Source organism: Mustelus asterias, chromosome 20, assembly GCF_964213995.1.
Source record: "Mustelus asterias chromosome 20, sMusAst1.hap1.1, whole genome shotgun sequence".
Lineage (NCBI taxonomy): Eukaryota > Metazoa > Chordata > Chondrichthyes > Carcharhiniformes > Triakidae > Mustelus > Mustelus asterias.
This window is the reverse complement of record NC_135820.1, coordinates 1,240,925-1,260,812: the sequence shown is the minus strand read 5'-3', so window position 1 is coordinate 1,260,812 and position 19,888 is coordinate 1,240,925. Positions and strand designations below refer to the sequence as shown.

Genomic DNA, 19,888 nt, shown 5'->3' with positions numbered 1-19,888 from the left:
CTGTATCTAACCCTGTGCTGTACCTGTCCTGGGAGTGTTTGATGGGGACAGTGTAGAGGGAGCTTTACTCTGTATCTAACCCCGTGCTGTACCTGTCCTGGGAGTGTTTGATGGGGACAGTGTAGAGGGAGCTTTACTCTGTATCTAACCCTGTGCTGTACCTGTCCTGGGAGTGTTTGATGGGGACAGTGCAGAGGAAGCTTTACTCTGCATCTAACCCCGTGCTGTACCTGTCCTGGGAGTGTTTGATGGGGGACAGTGTAGAGAGAGCTTTACTCTGTATCTAACCCCATGTTGTACCTGTCCTGGGAGTGTTTGATGGGGGACAGTGTAGACGGAGCTTTACTCTGGATCTAACCCTGTGCTGTACCTGTCCTGGGAGTGTTTGATGAGGACAGTGCAGAGGGAGCTTTACTCTGTATCTAACCCCGTGCTGTACCTGTTGTGGGAGTGTTTGATGGGGACAGTGTCGAGGGAGCTTTACTCTGTATCTAACACTGTGCTGTATCCTGTTCTGGGAATGTTTGATGGGGACAGTGTAGAGGGAGCTTTACTCTGGATCTAACCCCGTGCTGTACCTGTCCTGGGTGTGTTTGATGGGGACAGTGTAGAGAGAGCTTTACTCTGGATCTAACCCTGTGCTGTACATGTCCTGGGAGTGTTTGATGGGGACAGTGTAGAGGGAGCTTTACTCTGTATCTAACCCCATGCTGCACCTGTCCTGGGGGTGTTTGATGGGGACAGTGTGGAGGGAGCTTTACTCTGTATCTAACCCTGTGCTGTACCTGTCCTGGGAGTGTTTGATGGGGACAGTGTAGAGGGAGCTTTACTCTGTATCTAACCCCGTGCTGTACCTGTCCTGGGAGTGTTTGATGGGGACAGTGTAGAGGGAGCTTTACTCTGTATCTAACCCTGTGCTGTACCTGTCCTGGGAGTGTTTGATGGGGACAGTGCAGAGGAAGCTTTACTCTGCATCTAACCCCGTGCTGTACCTGTCCTGGGAGTGTTTGATGGGGGACAGTGTAGAGAGAGCTTTACTCTGTATCTAACCCCATGTTGTACCTGTCCTGGGAGTGTTTGATGGGGGACAGTGTAGACGGAGCTTTACTCTGGATCTAACCCTGTGCTGTACCTGTCCTGGGAGTGTTTGATGAGGACAGTGCAGAGGGAGCTTTGCTCTGTATCTAACCCCGTGCTGTACCTGTTGTGGGAGTGTTTGATGGGGACAGTGTCGAGGGAGCTTTACTCTGTATCTAACACTGTGCTGTATCCTGTTCTGGGAATGTTTGATGGGGACAGTGTAGAGGGAGCATTACCCTGTTTCTAACCCCGTGCTGGACCTGTCCTGGGAGTGTTTGATGGGGGACAGTGTAGAGGGAGCTTTACTCTGGATCTAACCCCGTGCTGTAGATGTCCTGGGAGTGTTTGACAGGGGATGGTGTAGACGGAGCTTTACTCTGTAACTAACCCCGTGCTGTACCTGTCCTGGGAGTGTTTGATGGGGACAGTGCAGAGGGAGCTTTACTCTGTATCTAACCCCGCGCTGTACCTGTCCTGGGAGTGTTTGATGGGGACAGTGTAGAAGAAACTTTACTCTGTATCTAACCCCGTGCTGTACCTGTCCTTGGAGTGTTTGATGGGGGACAGTGAAAGGGAGTTTTACTCTGTATCTAACCCCGTGCTGTACCTATCCTGGGAGTGTTTGATGGGGACACTGGAGAGGGAGCTTTACTCTGTATCTAACCCTGTGCTGTACCTGTCCTGGGAGTGTTTGATGGGGACAGTGTAGAGGGAGCTTTACTCTGTATCTAACGCCATGCTGTACCTGTCCTTGGAGTATTTGATGGGGCAGTGTAGAGGGAGCTTTACTTTGTATCTAACCCCATGCTGTACCTGTCCTGGAAGTGTTTGACGGGGGACAGTGTCGAGAGAGCTTTACTCTGTACCTAACCCCGTGCTGTACCTGTCGTGGGAATGTTTGATGGGCTTGATGTAGAGATGCCGGCGTTGGATTGGGGTAAACACAGTAAAAATTTTAACAACACCAGGTTAAAGTTCAACAGGTTTATTTGGTAGCAAATGCCATTAGCTTTCGGAGCGCTGCTCCTTCGTCAGATGGAGGGGATATCTGCTCTCAAACAGGGCACAGAGACACAAAATCAAGTTACAGAATACTGATTAGAATGTGAACCTCTACAGCCAACCAGGTCTTAAAGGTACAGACAATGTGAGTGGAGGGAGCATTAAGCACAGGTTAAAGAGATGTGTATTGTCTCCAGACAGGATAGCCAGTGAGATTCTGCAAGTCCAGGAGGCAAGCTCTGGGGGTTACAGATAGTGTGATATTAATCCAACATCCTGGTTTAGGCCGTCCTCATGTGTGCGGAACTTGGCTATCAGTTTCTGCTCAGTGACTCTGCGCTGTCGTGTGTCGTGAAGGCCGCCTTGGAGAACGCTTACCCGAAGATCAGAGGCTGAATGCCCGTGACCGCTGAAGTGTTCCCCAACAGGAAGAGAACAGTCTTGCCTGGTGATTGTCGAGTGGTGTTCATTCATCCGTTGTCGTAGCGTCTGCATGGTTTCCCCAATGTACCATGCCTCGGGACATCCTTTCCTGCAGCGTATCAGGTAGACAACGTTGGCCGAGTTGCAAGAGTATGTACCGTGTACCTGGTGGATGGTGTTCTCACGTGAGATGATGGCATCCGTGTCGATGATCCGGCACGTCTTGCAGAGGTTGCTGTGGCAGGGTTGTGTGGTGTCGTGGTCACTGTTCTTCTGTAGGCTGGGTAGTTTGCTGCAGACAATGTATCTAACCCCGTGCTGTACCTGTCCTGGGAGTGTTTGATGGGGGACAGTGTAGAGGGAGCTTTACTCTGTATCTAACCCCGTGCTGTCCATGTCCTAGGAGTGTTTGATGGGGGACAGTGTGGAGGGAACTTTACTCTGTACCTAACCCCGTGCTGTCCCCGTCCTAGGAGTGTTTGGTGGGGACAGTGTAGAGGGAGCTTTACCCTGTATCTAACCCCGTGCTGGACCTGTCCTGGGAGTGTTTGATGGGGGACAGTGTGGAGGGAGCTTTACTCTGTATCTAACCCCGTGCTGTCCATGTCCTAGGAGTGTTTGATGGGGGACACTGTGGAGGGAACTTTACTCTGTACCTAACCCCGTGCTGTCCCCGTCCTAGGAGTGTTTGGTGGGGACAGTGTAGAGGGAGCTTTACCCTGTATCTAACCCCGTGCTGGACCTGCCCTGGGAGTGTTTGATGGGGGACAGTGTAGAGGGAGCTTTACTCTGTATCTAACCCCGTGCCGTACCTGTCCTGGGAGTGTTTTAATGGGGACAGTGTGGAGGGAGCTTTACTCTGCACCTAACGCCGTGCTGTGCCTGTATTGGGAAGTTTTCAAGTGAACGTTGATGAGGATGCACCAGTGAGCAGTTAACTGCCGAGCACCTGTCTGAATTCTAACTGACCTGAATTAACAGGATGCCCAATTGGAACAATTGGGTAGTATTTGATTAATGTGTACTGTATGTGAGGCATTTCTCCTCATATTTTTCCAACATCACTGAAACATTCTGTGATCTGATGATTGTCACATTGTATTTGATGGGATCTTGCCATGCCTTTATTGACTTCTGCCTTTCCTATATTCCATCAGCGACCACATTTCAAAAAAACTATAACGCAGATTCAAATGTGTCCTTGAGTCATTCTGAAGTTGTATTGCGTAAACAAATGCAACTCTTGGAGAAACTTACCATGAGGTGGATACCATTTGGCCCATTTTGTCAGTACCAGTTCCCTTCTCGAACAATTCCAGATGAACTTTGCTGCCTCACCCTCTCCCCCCAACCCTGCTCAAAACATTGATCCAGTTTTCCCTGAGAGGTTGAACGATGTCCTCTGTTTTACAACAACTCATCATGCAAGGAAAGAAAACCTCCTAATGTCTCTCCCTGCACACTCTACAGAATGATTTTGAATCAATAACCCTTCCCATCCACATCCACGTCCATAGAGCATGATTTTTGTCATTCATTATAATCTTATAGTTAAATAAACTCCACTGAGTTGTCTCTTAGCCTGTTTTCAAATTGTCCGAGTCTCTCACGAGTGGAAGGTAGGATGTCAGGCAGGAGAGCATTGTTGAGGTTTCAGGAGTCAATTCTGTCAGCTCAATTCTACAGAAGAGAGCTCCAGTCAACACACCTCTTGTTGGTGTCCGTGGACCCCTTGGTCCCCAGACTGGGCGAGCAATGCACCGTTGAGTTCCATCAATACTTAAGGCTCATTTTATTGGTCAGAGAGTTACCAAACAAATCACGAATCTCCATGGAAGCAGAGAGATTGGCCGCCGTGGGGTCCCAGAGGTCAGATCCGTGGTGCGGGGCATATTGGGTTTGTCCAGGAAGTCCACGGAGTCAATCGATGTCTTCACTTGAGCATTTGACGATCTTCCCATCAGTGCGTACCAGCCAGAGATGCCCCAGGTCCCAGGACGCGTGGTTGAACCGGAGGTTTCCGATTTGTATCTTGGTCCAACCCCACCCGGTGGGTCGGTCGATGGTGATTCCCTTCCTGTAGTGGGAGAAAGAAAAGAGTGAGAGCCTGGCACAGTTACAACAGTCCACCACTCCCCAAACCCTCTTCCTGCCCCTATACCTCTCCCTATTTCTATAAACTCTTCCAGCCCGTACATACCCCCATCTCTGTAACCTCCTCTAGTCCCTACAACACTCCCTATCTCTGTAACCTCCTCTAGTCCCTACAACACTCCCTATCTCTGTAACCTCCTGCAATCCCTACAACCCTCCCTATTTCTGTAACCTCCTCTAGCCCCTACAACCCTCCCTATCTCTGTAACCTCCTCCAGCCCCTACAACCCTCCCTATCTCTGTAACCTCCTCCAGCCCCTACAACCCTCCCTATCTCTGTAACCTCCTCCAGCCCCTACAACCCTCCCTATCTCTGTAACCTCCTCCAGCCCCTACAACCCTCCCTATCTCTGTAACCTCCTCCAGCCCCTACAACCCTCCCTATCTCTGTAACCTCCTCCAGCCCCTACAACCCTCCCTATCTCTGTAACCTCCTCCAGCCCCTACAACCCTCCCTATCTCTGTAACCTCCTCCAGCCCCTACAACCCTCCCTATCTCTGTAACCTCCTCCAGCCCCTACACCCCTCTCTATCTCTGTAACCTCCTCCAGCCCCTACACCCCTCCCTATCTCTGTAACCTCCTCCAGCTCCTACAGGACACCTGATTGCTGAGAGTGCTTTGCTTTACTTGAGAATAAATTATTATTTTTTAAACTCACAAAAGCTTGCTGCTGGAATTACCTAATTGGGTCCCACACTCTGAGGTTAAGAGAAAACATGCTTTTTATGGAGAACACGGCTGATCACAGGTACTAAAGGGAACACATGAATACTCGCCATGACCCGACTCTGTCCCAGACCGCCTCGTGATTTTGAACACCTTGATCTTCGATGGGTGCGGCACGGTGGCACAGTGGTTAGCACTCTTGCCTCACAGCGCCAGGAAGCCCGGTTCGATTCCCGGCACGGTGGCACAGTGGTTAGCACTGCTGCCTCACAGTGCCAGGGATCTGGGTTCAATTCCTGGCACGGCGGCACCGTGGTTAGCGCTGCTGCCTCACAGCGTCAGGGACCCAGGTTCGATTCCCGACTCGGGTCACTGTCTGTGTGGAGTTTGCACGTTCTTCCCGTGTCTGCGTGGGTTTCCTCCGGGTGCTCCGGTTTCCTCCCACAGTCCAAAGATGTGCAGGTTAGGTGGATTCACCATGTTAAAATTGCCCCTTAGCATCAGGGAGACTTGCAGGATATATATGTGGGGTTACAGGGATAGGGCCTGGGTGGGATTGTGGTCGGTGCAGGCTCGATGGGCCGAATGGCCTCCTTCTGCACTGTAGGATTCTACGGATTCTGTGACTCGATCAAATCTCCCTCTTGACCTTGGTCCCAGACTCTCCAATCGATCGGCATCGTTGAAGGGCTTCATCCCCGGGACTGTTCTTGTGAATCATTTCCGCACTCCTTCTAAAGCCTTCACATTCTTCCTGAAGTCTGGTGCCCAGAACAATACTCGAGCTGAGGCTGAACTAGTGTTTACCAGAGGTTTAGTATAATGTTAAATCTCTTGTACTCTATAACGCTCCTGATAAAACACAGGAGGCTGAATTATTTTAGAAACCACTTCCTCACCTGCCCTGTCTGCCACCCACAATGAATCGTGTTCAGATACACCCGGGACCATAAGGCCGTAAGGTATAGGAGCAGAATTAGGCCACTCGGCCCATCGAGTCTGCGCTGCCATTCAATCAGGGCTGATTTTTCTCATCCCCATTCTCCTGCCTTTTCCCCATAACCCCGATCCCCCTTTTTATTCAAGAACCTATCTATCTCTTAAAGACACTCAATGACCCGGCCTCCACAGCCTTCTGCGGCAAAGAGTTCCACAGATTCACCACTCTCTGGCCGAAGAAATTCCTCCTCATCTCAGTTTTAAAGGAGCGTCCCTTCACTCTGAGGTTGTGCCCTCGAGTTCCAGTCTCTCCCACTAGTGGAAACTTCCTCTCCAAGTCCACTCTATCCAGGTCTCTCAGTATTCTGTAAGTTTCAATTCGTCCACCCTCATCCTTCTGAACTCCATCGAGTACAGACCCAGAGTCCTCAACCGCTCCTCGTATGACAAACCCTTCATTCCAGGGATCGTTCTTGTGAATCTCCTCTGGATCTCCAAGGCCAGCACATCCTTCCTTAGATACGGGGCCCAAAACTGTTCACAATATTCCAAATGGGGTCTGACCAGAGCCTTATACACCGTCAGGCTTGGCTCAGTAAATAACACTGTGTCCAGGAGGTTCACTAAATCGATTCTGGGGATGGGTGACTTATGAAGGGAGATTGAGCAGTTTGGGCCGATACTCATTGGAGTTTGGAAGAATGAGAGGTGATCTAATTGAGGTAAATAAGATGCTAAAGGGGATTGACAGGGTCAACGTGGAGAGGGTGTTTCACCTTGTTGGACATTCGAGAACAAGAGGCCTAGTTTGAGGTTAAAGGGTGGCATATTGGGGGAGAGATGGCTTACTGGTATCATCGCTGGACTATTCGTCCAGAAACTCAGCGAATGTTCTGGGGAGATAAATGCGAGGTGATGCATTTTGGTAGATTGAACCAGGGCAGGACTTACTCAGTTAATAGTAGGGCGTTGGGGAGAGTTACAGAACAAAGAGATCTAGGGGTACAGGTTCATAGCTGCTTGAAAGTGGAGTCACAGGTGGACAGGGTGGTGAAGAAGGCATTGGGCATACTTGGTTTCATTGGTCAGAACATTGAATACGGGAGTTGGGACATCTTGTTAAAGTTGTACAAGACATTGGTAAGGCCACACTTGGAATATTGTGTACAGTTCTGGTCACCCTATTATAGAAAGGATATTATTAAACTAGAACGAGTTCAGAAAAGATTTACTCGGATGCTACCGGGACTTGATGGATTGAGTTATAAGGAGTGGCTGGATAGACTGGGACTTTTTTCCCTGGAGCGTAGGAGGCTGAGTGGTGATCTTATAGAGATCTATAAAATAATGAGGGTCACAGATCAGGTAGATAGTCAACATCTTTTCCCAAAAGTAGGGGAGTCCAAAACTAGAGGGCATAGGTTGAAGGTGAGAGGGGAGAGATACAAAAGGGTCCAGAGGAGCAATTTTTTCACACAGAGGGTGGTGAGTGTCTGGAACAAGCTGCCAGAGGTAGTAGTAGAGGCGGGTACAATTTTGTCTTTTAAAAAGCATTTAGACAGTTACAGAGATAAGATGGGTATAGAGGGATATGGGCCAAACACAGGCAATTGGGACGAGCTTAGTGGTTAAAAGAAAAGGCATGGACAAGTTAGGCCGAAGGGCCTGTTTCCATGCTGTAAACCCCTATGATTCTATGACTCAGGTTCGAATCCCGCCACGGCAGATGGTGGAATTTGAATTCAATAAAAAATATCTGGAATTAAGAATCTACTGATGACCATGAAACCGTTGTCGATTGTTGGGAAAAACCCATCTGGTTCACTATTGTCCTTTAGGGAAGGAAATCTGCCGTCCTTACCCGGTCTGGCCTACATGTGACTCCAGAGCCACAGCAATGTGGTTGACTCTCAACTGCCCTTGGGCAACTAGGGATGGGCAATAAATGTTGGCCCAGCCGGCGACCCCCGTGTCCCACGAATGATTTTTTAAAATTTCAAGCAGAGTTGAAATTATTTCACTCAGAGGGTCGTGAATGTGTGGAATTCTGCACCCCAGAATGGAGTAGAGCCCAGAACATTGAAGAAATGTGAGGAGGAGATGGAAAGGTTATGAAGGGATGAAGGGTTATGGAGAGCGGGCAGGAAGGTGGAGATGAAGCCCAGATGAGATCAGCCATTTTGTATTGAATGGGGGAACAGTATTGAGGGGCAGAATGGCCTACTCCTGCTGCTATTTTCCACATTTTCAGATTCCTGGTCCTTATGTGAGTGAAGCCAGAGGATTGTGGGTTGAAGGTCCGTTTCCAAGTGCGGTGATTTAGCCCGGGAGTCTGGTGCAGCTCTGTCAGAGGTGCTGTCTCTTTCTGGGGGAAACAGGGGACCTGTGGCGCAGTGACTAACATTGACGGGCCTGAGGCCCAGACGCCCCCCTCCCGAGGCCCCAAACCCGGCGGGCACGGGAAGGGCATTTACCTCATGTACAGTTGCTTGGTTACACTGATCCCGAAGACCCGGCCGTCGCTGCCCACCTCGATGTTCTGGAACTTTCCGAAGACGCGGGTCCAGCTGGTGCCGATGCAGGAGGAAGGCTTGACGTTGAGGCGATAGTAGACGTCCTTGGCCAGGGTGACCCCCCAGCAGCCCAGGGGCCCGCAGGAGTAGTAACGGATGCGACTGCCAATGCTGTGGAAGGTGGCGGAGTGGTTGTTGGCAGCGGCGGGCAGGTCCGGGCTGTTGATGCAGAAAGTGGAGCCGAACTGGTCGACCCCAGCGAGGATCCGCTCACCACCCGCGTCCAGCTGGATCAGTTCACCGTCTGCAAGGGGGGAGAGAGTGGGGTTAGCTTCCATCTGGTAACTCCGCGCTCGCCGTCGGCATCCGAGCGGACCCGCAGACTCCCCCATATCCCCTCCGTACCCCCCACTCGACTCCCCCATATCCCCTCCGTACCCCCCACTCGACTCCCCCATATCCTCTCTGTACCCCCCTGACTCCCCCATATCCCCCTGTACCCCCCACTCGACTCCCCCATATCCCCTCTGTACCCCCCTGACTCCCCCATATCCCCTCTGTACCCCCCACTCGACTCCCCCATATCCCCTCTGTACCCCCCATATCCTCTTGTACCCCCACGACTCCCCCATATCCCCTCTGTACCCCCCTGACTCCCCCATATCCCTTCTGTACCCCCCCCCCGACTCCCCCATATCCCCCCGTATGCCCCGGAAACCCCCGACTTCCCCATATCCCCTCTGTACCCCCCTGACTCCCCCATATCCCCTCTGTACCCCCCCCGACTCCCCCATATCCCCCCGTACCCCCTGACTCCCCCATATCCCCTCTGTACCCCCCCTGATTCCCCCATATCCCCCCGTACCCCCGACTCCCCCATATCCCCTGTACCCCCCTGACTCCCCCATATCCCCCCGTACCCCCGACTCCCCCATATCCCCCCGTACCCCCGACTCCCCCATATCCCCTCTGTACCCCCCCTCGACTCCCCCATATCCCCCCGTACCCCCGACTCCCCCATATCCCCCTGTACCCCCGACTCCCCCATATCCCCCCGTAGCCCCGACTCCCCCATATCCCCCCATACCCCCGACTCCCCCATATCCCCCTGTACCCCCCCAACTCCCCCATATCCCCCCGTACCCCCTGACTCCCCCACATCCCCCTGTACACCCCCGACTCCCCCATATCCCCGCTGTACCCCCCAACTCCCCCATATCCCCACTGTATCCCCCGACTCCCCCATATCCCCGCTGTACCCCCCGACTCCCCCATATCCCCCTGTACCCTCCAACTCCCCCATATCCCCACTGTACCCCCGACTCCCCCATATCCCCCCGTATCCCCCGACAACCCCATATCTCCCTGTATCCCCCGACACCCCCATATCCCCCGTGCCCTCTGAATCCCCCATATCCCCTCTGTACCCCCCCAACTCCCCCATGTCCCTCCGTACCCCCCCGACTCCCCCATATCTTCCCGTAGCCCCGACACCCCCATATCCCGTCTGTACCCCCCAACTCCCCCATATCTTCCCGTACCCCCCCCAATTCCACCATATCCTCCCGTACCCCTGATACCCCCATATCCCCCGTACCCCCTGAGTCCCCCATATCCCCTCCGTACACCCCCTGACTTCCCCATATCCCCTCTGTACCACCCGACTCCCCCATATCCCCTCTGTACCACCCCAACTCCCCCATAGTCCCTCTATACCCCCCCCACTCCCCCATATCCCCTCTGTACCCCCCTGACTCCCCATATCCTCTCTGTACCCCCCCGACTCCTCCATATCCTCCCTTACACCCTCCACCCCCATATCCCCCCGTACCCTCTGACTCCCCCATATCCCCTCTGTACCCCCCCCGACGTCCCCATATCCCCCCATACCGCCCGACTCCCCCATATCCCCTCTGTACCCCCCTGACTCCCCCATATCCTCCTGTACCCCGACAACCCCATATCCCCCCATACCCTCTGACTCCCCCACATCCCCTCCGTACCCCCTGACTTCCCCATATCCCCTCTGTACCCCCTCAACTCCCCCATATCCCCTCTGTACCCCCTGACTTCCCCATATCCCCCCATACCCCCCCGACTTCCCCATATCCCCCCTGTACCCCCCCAACTCCCCCATATCCCCTCTCTACCTTTGACTCCCCCATATTCCCTCTGTACCCCCCGACTTCTTCATATCCCCCCATACCCTCCGACTCCCCCATATCCCTCCGGACCACCCGACTCCCCCATACCCCCTCTGTACCTCCCTGACTCCTCCATATTCCCTCTGTAACCCCCAACTCCCCCATATTCCCCCCCATACCCCCGACTCCCCCATACAGCCCAGCACACCCTATACACATCCCCACACCCCCTCCATACCCCTCGATGCCCCAAACAGCCTCGGACACCCCATACACCCTCTCTGAAAGCGTCACACTCACTCCACAAAACCTCACCACGCCCCTCACCCACCAGCACCCCCATATCCCTCCGCAGCCATAATAACCTCCACAACCTCCTCCACAGATCCTCGAGGCCCCCCTCAGTCCCTCCGTAACAACTCATTCTCCCCCACACACCCACCATACTCCTCGATCCCTCACACCCCCACGGGAATGCACAACTTCCCCCACCTACCCCCAAACCCCTCCCTACCCCTTACCGACCCCCAAACCGCCTCCACAGCCCTTCCAACCTCATAAACATGCCGAATCACTCCACAGCCCCTCCCAAAACAACCACTCCCCGACACCGTGTCCGCGCTGTCAGAGGGTCAGTACTGAGGGAGTGCCGCACTGTCAGAGGGTCAGTACTGAGGGAGTGCCGCACTGTCAGAGGGTCAGTACTGAGGGAGTGCTGCACTGTCAGAGGGTCAGTACTGAGGGAGTGCTGCACTGTCAGAGGGTCAGTGCTGAGGGAGTGCTGCACTGTCAGAGGGTCCGTACTGAGGGAGTGCCGCACTGTTAGAGGGTCAGTACTGAGGGAGTGCCGCACTGTCAGAGGGTCCGTACTGAGGGAGTGCCGCACTGTCAGAGGGTCCGTACTGAGGGAGTGCCGCACTGTCAGAGGGTCAGTACTGAGGGAGTGCCGCACTGTCAGAGGGTCAGTACTGAGGGAGTGCCGCACTGTCAGAGGGTCAGTACTGAGGGAGTGCCGCACTGTCAGAGGGTCAGTACTGAGGGAGTGCCGCACTGTCAGAGGGTCAGTACTGAGGGAGTGCCGCACTGTCAGAGGGTCAGTACTGAGGGAGTGCTGCACTGTCAGAGGGTCAGTACTGAGGGAGTGCCGTACTGTCAGAGGGCCATTATCTCCCACTATTTCCTACATTCCAACACCGGCTCTACTTCCTAAATCCTTTCTTAACCGGGAAACTCTCCGCGAGGTGATCCCTTTGGAAAGATGTGGAGAATCGCAGACTTACTCAGAATGGGGTTCCAGGCTCCGGAGACCATCCGGAAGATCTTTCTGTGGTGGTTCACTCCCCAGATTCCTGCTGGGCCCACGGTGACATGTTTGAGTGATCCTGGGATCCGGATCCAGGAGTCCCGCAGCCTGGTGTACACAGAGCCGCTGGAATTCACTCCGAAGACCATCCCGACTCCCGCATCAATCTGCTTCAGAGTCCCAGCAATGTCCTTACATCGTGTCGCTGGAGAGAGAGAAAACAGAGCAACGTGAAGACTGGAATTCCACATTCCCAACTGAATTCCTCCCCCAGTCACACATCCACACACTGACTCTCCCTCTACCTGTCCGTCTCCCACACTCACTCTCTGTTCACCTGTCTTTCCATTTATCCCCTTCACTCTCTCTGTCTCTGTGTCTCTCTGTGTCTCTCTGTCTCTCTCGCTGTCTCTCTGTCTCTCTCGCTGTCTGTCTCTCTCTCGCTGTCTCTCTCGCTGTCTGTCTCTCTCTCGCTGTCTCTCTCGCTGTCTCTCTGTCTCTCTCGCTGTCTGTCTCTCTCTCGCTGTCTCTCTCGCTGTCTCTCTCTCTCTCTGTCTCTTTTGCTGTCACTCTCTTTCTCTGTCTCTCTCTGTCTCTCTCTCTCTCTCTGTCTCTCTCTCTCTCTTCTGTCTGTCTCTCTCATTCTCTCTCTCTCTCTCTCTGTATCTCTCTCTGTCTCTCTCTCTGTTGCCTTCTCTCTCTCTCTGTCTCTTTTGCTGTCACTCTCTTTCTCTGTCTCTCTCTGTCTGTCTCTCTCTCTGTCTCTCTCTCTCTCTCTCTGTCTGTCTCTCTCTCTGTCTCTCTCTCTCTCTCTCTGTATCTCTCTCTATCTCTCTCTCTGTTGCCTTCTCTCTCTCTCTCTGTCTCTTTTGCTGTCACTCTCTTTGTCTCTCTCTCTTCTGTCTGTCTCTCTCGGTCTCTCTCTCGGCCTCTCTCTCTGTCTCTCTCTCTCTCTCTCTGTATCTCTCTCTGTCTCTCTCTCTCTGTTGCCTTCTCTCTCTCGTATCTCTCTCTCTGTCTCTCTCTCTCTCTCTGTCTCTCTCTCTCTGAAGAAAAAAACAAAGAACAAAGAAAATTACAGCACAGGGACAGGCCCTTCGGCCCTCCAAGCCTGCACCGACCATGCTTCCCGACTGAACTAAAACCTCCTACCCTTCCGGGGACCATATCCCTCTATTCCCATCCTATTCATGTACTTGTCAAGACGCCCCTTAAAAGTCACTACCGTATCCACTTCCACTACATCCCCCGGCAACGGGTTCCAGGAACCCACTACTCTCTGTGTAAAAAATCTGCCTCGTACATCTCCTTTAAACCTTGCCCCTCGCACCTTAAACCTGTGCCCCCTAGTAATTGACTCTTCCACCCTAGGAAAAAGCTTCTGACTATCCACTCTGTCCATGCCTCTCATAATCTTGTAGACTTCTATCAGGTCTCCCCTCAACCTCTGTCATTCCAGTGAGAACAAACCAAGTTTCTCCAACCTCTCCTCATAGCTAATGCCCTCCATCCTGGTAAATCTTTTCTGTCCCCTCTCCAAAGCCTCCACATCCTTCTGGTAGTGTTGCGACCAGAATTGAACACTATATTCCAAGTGCGGCCTAACTAAGGTTCTATAAAGCTGCAAAATGACTTGCCAATTTTTAAACTCAATGCCCCGGCCGATGAAGGCAAGCATGCCGTATGTCTTCTTGACTACCTTCTCCACCTGCATTGCCACTTTCAGTGACCTGTGTACCTGTACACCCAGATCCCTCTGCCTATCAATACTCTGAAGGGTTCTGCCATTTACTGTATATTTCCTATCTGGTTTAGACCTTCCAAAATGCATCACCTCACATTTGTCAGGATTAAACTCCATCTGCCATCTCTCCGCCCAAGCCTCCAACCGATCTATATCCTGCTGTATCCTCTAATGGTCCTCATCGCTATCCACAAATCCACCAACCTTTGTGTCATCCGCAAACTTACTAATCAATCCAGTTACATTTTCCTCCAAATCATTTATATATATATTACAAACAGCAAAGGTCCCAGCACTGATCCCTGAGGAATGCCACTTGTCACAGCCCTCCATTCAGAAACGCACCCTTCCACTGCTACCCTCTGTCTTCTTTGACCAAGCCAGTTTTGTATCCACCTTGTCAGCTCACCTCTGATCCCGTGCGACTTCACCTTCTGCACCAGTCTGCCATGAGGGACCTTCTCAAAGGCCTTACTGAAGTCCATGTAGACAACATCCACTGCCCTACCCTCATCAATCATCTTTGTCACTTCCTCGAAAAACTCGATCAAGTTCATGAGACACGACCTCCCCTTCACAAAACCACATTGCCTCTCACTAATACGTCCACTTATTTCCAAGTGGGAATAAATCCTGTCTCAAAGAATCCTCTCCAATAATTTCCCGACCATTGATGTAAGGCTCACCGGCCTGTAATTACCTGGATTATTCTTGCTACCCTTCTTAAACAAAGGAACAACATTGGCTATTCTCCAATCCTCAGGGACCTCTGTCTCTCTCTCTCTCTCTCTCTCTGTATCTCTCTCTGTCTCTGTCTCTCATTCTGTCTCTCTCCCTCTCTGTTTTCTCTTTCTAACAACTCTCGTCACTCTCCCACTCTCTCTCTCGCAAGCGTTTAAGAAATGTAACACTTGGTACTTCCAGACAGACTGAGGAAGAGGGACAGGGATCAGGGGCTGTGGAAGGGTGACCTCTATGAGAAGGATGGTCTACACCTTAATCAGAAGGGGACCAATATCCTGGGGGGTAAATTTGCTAAGGCCATGCAGGGAGGTTTAAACTGATTCGGGGGGGGGGAGGGATCCTGAGTAGTGGGGCTGAAAGTGAGGGATGCATGGATGGGGACTGCAATGCACGGCATTGCAGAGGTGGGGTGGAGCAGGGTTTGAAATGTGTATACTTCAATGCCAGGAGTATTCGCAATAAAGTGGGTGAACTTGCAGCGTGGATCAGTACCTGGGACTTCGATGTTGTGGCTATTTCAGAGACATGGATAGAGCAGGGGCAGGAATGGATGCTGCAGGTCCCGGGGTTCAAATGTTTTAGTCGAAGTAGGGAAGGAGGTAGAAGAGGGGGAGGGGTAGCATTATTGGTCAGAGATTGTATCACAGTGTCAGAGAGGAGGTTTGATGAGGACTTATCTGTTGAGGTAGTATGGGCGGAGATTAGAAATAGGAGAGGAGAGGTCACCCTGTTGGGAGTCTTTTATAGACCTCCTAAAAGTTCTAGAGAGGTTGAGGAAAGGATTGCGGAGTCAATCCTGCTTAGGAGTGAAAGTAATAGGGCAATTGTTATGGGGGATTTTAACTTGACTAATATTGACTGGAATTGTTATAGCTCTAGCTCGTTAGAGGGGTCAGTTTTTGTTCAAAGCGTGCAGGAAGGTTTTTTGACTCAGTATGTAGACAGGCCAACTAGAGGTGAGGCTATATTGGATCTGGTGCTGGGAAATGAGCCAGACCAGGTGCTAGACTTGGAAGTTGGTGTGCATTTTGGTGATAGTGACCACAATTCGGTTACGTTCACCTTAGTGATGGAAAGGGATAGGCATGAACCTCGGGCCAGTGGTTTTAGCTGGGGGAAGGGTAATTATGAGGCTATTAGGAGAGAATTAGGAAACATAGGTTGGACTAGGAGATTACAGGGACTGGGAACGTCCGACATGTGGAGTTTTTTCAAGGAGCAGCTACTGCGAGTCTGTGATAGGTATGTCCCTGTCAGGCAAGGAGGAATTGGTAGGGCTAGGGAACCGTGGTGCACCAAAAAAGTTTCTTTGTTGGTTAAAAAGAAAAAGGAGGCTTATGTTCGGATGAGACGTGAGCACTCGGGTAGTGCACTAGAAAGCTTTAGATTGGCTAAGAGGGAGTTGAAGAGCGAGCTTAGAAGGGCTAAAAGGGGACATGAGAAGACTTTGGCGGATAGGGTTAAAGTGAATCCTAAGGCGTTCTATAGGTATGTCAAGAACAGAAGGTTGGTTAGGGCAAGTTTAGGGCCAGTTATAGATGGCAGAGGGAAGTTATGTGTGGAACCGGAGGAGATTGGTGAAGCATTGAACCAATATTTCTCTTCGGTGTTCACGCAAGGGGACATGAATATAGCTGAGGAGGACACTGGGTTGCAAGGGAGTAGAATAGACAGTATTACAGTTGATAAGGAGGATGTGCAGGATATTCTGGAGGGTCTGAAAATAGATAAATCCCCTGGTCCGGATGGGATTTATCCAAGGATTCTCTGGGAGGCAAGAGAAGTGATTGCAGAGCCTCTGGCTCTGATCTTCAGGTCGTCGTTGGCCTCTGGTATAGTACCAGAAGATTGGAGGTTAGCGAATGTTGTCCCATTGTTTAAGAAGGGGAACAGAGACTTCCCCGGGAATTATAGACCGGTGAGTCTCACTTCTGTTGTCGGCAAGATGTTGGAAAAAATTATAAGGGATAGGATTTATAGTTATTTGGAGAGTAATGAATTGATAGGTGATAGTCAGCATGGTTTTGTGGCAGGTAGGTCGTGCCTTACTAACCTTATTGAGTTTTTTGAGAAAGTGACCAAGGAGGTGGATGGGGGCAAGGCAGTGGACGTGGTATATATGGATTTTAGTAAGGCGTTTGATAAGGTTCACCATGGTAGGCTTCTGCAGAAAATGCAGATGTATGGGATTGGGGGTGATCTAGGAAATTGGATCAGGAATTGGCTAGCGGATAGGAAACAGAGGGTGGTGGTTGATAGTAAATATTCATCATGGAGTGCGGTTACAAGTGGTGTACCTCAGGGATCTGTTTTGGGGCCACTGCTGTTTGTAATATTTATTAATGATCTGGATGAGGGTATAGTTGGGTGGATTAGCAAATTTGCTGATGACACCAAAGTCGGTGGTGTGGTAGACAGTGAGGAAGGGTGTCGTAGTTTGCAGGAAGACTTAGACAGGTTGCAAAGTTGGGCCGAGAGGTGGCGGATGGAGTTTAATGCGGAGAAGTGTGAGGTAATTCACTTTGGTAGGAATAACAGATGTGTTGAGTATAGGGCTAACGGGAGGACTTTGAATAGTGTGGAGGAGCAGAGGGATCTAGGTGTATGTGTGCATAGATCCCTGAAAGTTGGGAATCAAGTAGATAAGGTTGTTAAGAAGGCATATGGTGTCTTGGCGTTTATTGGTAGGGGGATTGAATTTAGGAGTCGTAGCGTTATGTTGCAACTGTACACAACTCTGGTGCGGCCGCACTTGGAGTACTGTGTGCAGTTCTGGTCCCCACATTACAGGAAGGATGTGGAGGCTTTGGAGAGGGTGCAGAGGAGGTTTACCAGGATGTTGCCTGGTATGGAGGGGAGATCCTATGAGGAGAGGCTGAGGGATTTGGGATTGTTTTCGCTGGAAAGGCGGCGGCTAAGAGGGGATCTTATTGAAACATATAAGATGATTAGAGGTTTAGATAGGGTGGATAGTGATAGCCTTTTTCCTCTGATGGAGAAATCCAGCACGAGGGGGCATGGCTTTAAATTGAGGGGGGGTAGTTATAGAACCGATGTCAGGGGTAGGTTCTTTACCCAGAGGGTGGTGAGGGATTGGAATGCCCTGCCAGCATCAGTAGTAAATGCGCCTAGTTTGGGGGCGTTTAAGAGATCCGTAGATAGGTTCATGGACGAAAAGAAATTGGTTTAGGTTGGAGGGTCACAGTTTTTTTTTTAACTGGTCGGTGCAACATCGTGGGCCGAAGGGCCTGTTCTGCGCTGTAATGTTCTATGTTCTATGTTCTAAGGGTGTCTTTGGGACGCTGGGTCTGAGTAACAGAGTCAGGGATAATGTGCGGAGAATGTGGGGATTTGATTTGATTTATTATTGTCACATGTATCAACACACAGTGAAAAGTATTGTTTCTTGCGCGCTATACAGACAAAACATACCGTTCATAGAGAAGGAAAGGAGAGGGTGCAGAATGTAGTGTTACAGTCATAGCTAGGGTGTAGAGAAAGATCAACTTAATGCGAGGGAAGTCCATTCAAAAGTCTGACAGCAGCAGGGAAGAAGCTGTTCTTGAGTCGGTTGGTACGTGATCTCAGACTTTTGTATCTTTTTCCCGATGGGAGAAGGTGGAAGAGAGAATGTCTGGGGTGCGTGGAGTCCTGGATTATGCTGCTGCTTTTCCGAGGCAGCGGGAAGTGTAGACAGAGTCAATGGATGGGAGGCTGGTTTGCGTGATGGATTGGGCTACATTCACGACCTTTTGTAGTTCCTTGCGGTCTTGGGCAGAGCAGGAGCCCAGACCAAGCTGTGATACACCCAGAAAGAATGCTTTCTGTGGTGCATCTGCAAAAGTTGGTGAGAAGCGTAGCGGACAATGCGAATTTCCAGGACAGGACGGAGAGTGGGAACTGGAATTCGGGATGCAGAAGGGGAGTGGATGTGGGAACGGGTTTTGATGCTGGAGGGTGTTGAAGGGAGGGATATGGTGGAAATGAAGGAAATTCAAGGACTTTTCGCTTACCGTTACTGACAGTCAGGAGAGACAATGTGAAGGGGAGGAGGGCCTTCATATCCGCGACTCGCTCCTGTATCTGTCCCGACTCCCACAGGATCCAGAACTGCAGAGACAGAGGGAGCAAAACACCAGGGTTAAGTTTAAAGTTGATTTATTAGTGTCACAAGCAGGCTTTCGGCAGCACAGTGGTTAGCACCGCTACCTCACAGCGCCAGGGACCCCGGTTCAATTCCGGCCTCGGGTCACTGACTGTGTGGAGTTTGCACAGTCTCCCCGTGTCTGCGTGGGTTTCCTCCGGGTGCTCCGCTTTCCTCCCACAGTCCAAAATATGTGCTTCCTTCCGGGAGATAGGTGCCCCTCCCCCCCCACCCCCTCCCCCCCCACCCCCTCCGCCCCCCCCTCCCCCCCACCCCCCCCTCCCCTCCCCCCCCCTCCCCTCCCCCCCCCCCCCCCCACCCCCCCCACCCCAACCTCCGACCCGCTCCTTGTCCCCTTGCCCCAGGCACCCCAGGCAGGAGGGGACGGCTGCTCGGCCCCTCAGGCCTGTGACAGACCGCCTCCCCGCCTCGCTCCCCAACACTGGCCCCCGTGGGCCCCACTCACCCTCCCAGCTCTCAACGACCTCCTCCAGCTCCTGCTCTCTCTCTCTCTCTGCCTCTTCAGAAGGTGGGACTTTTATTTTGGGGTAACTGTCCAATCCCTGGGCAGGGATTGGCAGCAATCCCCTCCCTCTCCAGCCCCCGTTCCTCCCCCTCCCCCCTCACCTCCCTCGGCCCTCCTCCCCCCTCACCTCCCTCGGCCATCCTCCCCCCTCACCTCCTCCCCCCTCACCTCCCTCGGCCCTCCTCCCCCTCTTGTTGAAGCTGACCGAGGGATAAGATGATACAAATTTTCAGAGAGTTTCATTCCCCAATCGCCATGACAACTATCAGATACGTCAAGCGAAAATGGATAGGGTTACCTCGATAACTTTGTGTCAAAGATTATCCGTTCCCAGTCAGTGGGCTCAGCAAAAAGCAAACAGAAATCTCTTTGTCAATCCCTCCTCTCCTCTGACACATTGATACCGAGAGTTAGCAGATTTATGTATCCGAGTGTTTCTGGAACTGTGTGTGTGTGAATGTGTTCCCCGCAAGGACTGGCATCTCTGCAGGAACCCAGACAGTG

General features: G+C 51.8%; 2 protein-coding genes across 3 annotated transcripts in view; both read right to left on the bottom strand.

Moving 5' to 3' along the window:
* Window positions 1-19,888, bottom strand: part of LOC144508369 (CD276 antigen homolog) — a 309,505-nt gene that overhangs the window by 100,913 nt on the left and 188,704 nt on the right. The window lies entirely within an intron of this gene.
* On the bottom strand, window positions 2,053-19,033 carry LOC144508196 (fish-egg lectin-like). Its single transcript, XM_078236011.1, has 4 exons — window positions 18,728-19,033; window positions 12,204-12,431; window positions 8,741-9,083; window positions 2,053-4,582 (listed from the first exon to the last, which is right to left on the bottom strand). Exons 1-4 carry the CDS (start codon window positions 18,774-18,776, stop codon window positions 4,426-4,428), a joined length of 777 nt encoding a protein of 258 aa, XP_078092137.1. The 5' UTR covers window positions 18,777-19,033; the 3' UTR covers window positions 2,053-4,425.

Excerpts from the sequence above, each read along its gene's own strand:
- LOC144508196 (XM_078236011.1), bottom strand. The coding sequence starts at position 18,776 with ATGAAGGCCCTCCTCCCCTTCACATTGTCTCTCCTGACTGTCAGTAAC. Across the intron at positions 9,084-12,203 it reads AGCCTGGAACCCCATTCTGA|ACGGTGAACTGATCCAGCTG; the intron begins GTAAGTCTGCGA and ends CCCCCCTTGCAG. Across the intron at positions 4,583-8,740 it reads ACCAAGCAACTGTACATGAG|GAAGGGAATCACCATCGACC; the intron begins GTAAATGCCCTT and ends CTCCCACTACAG.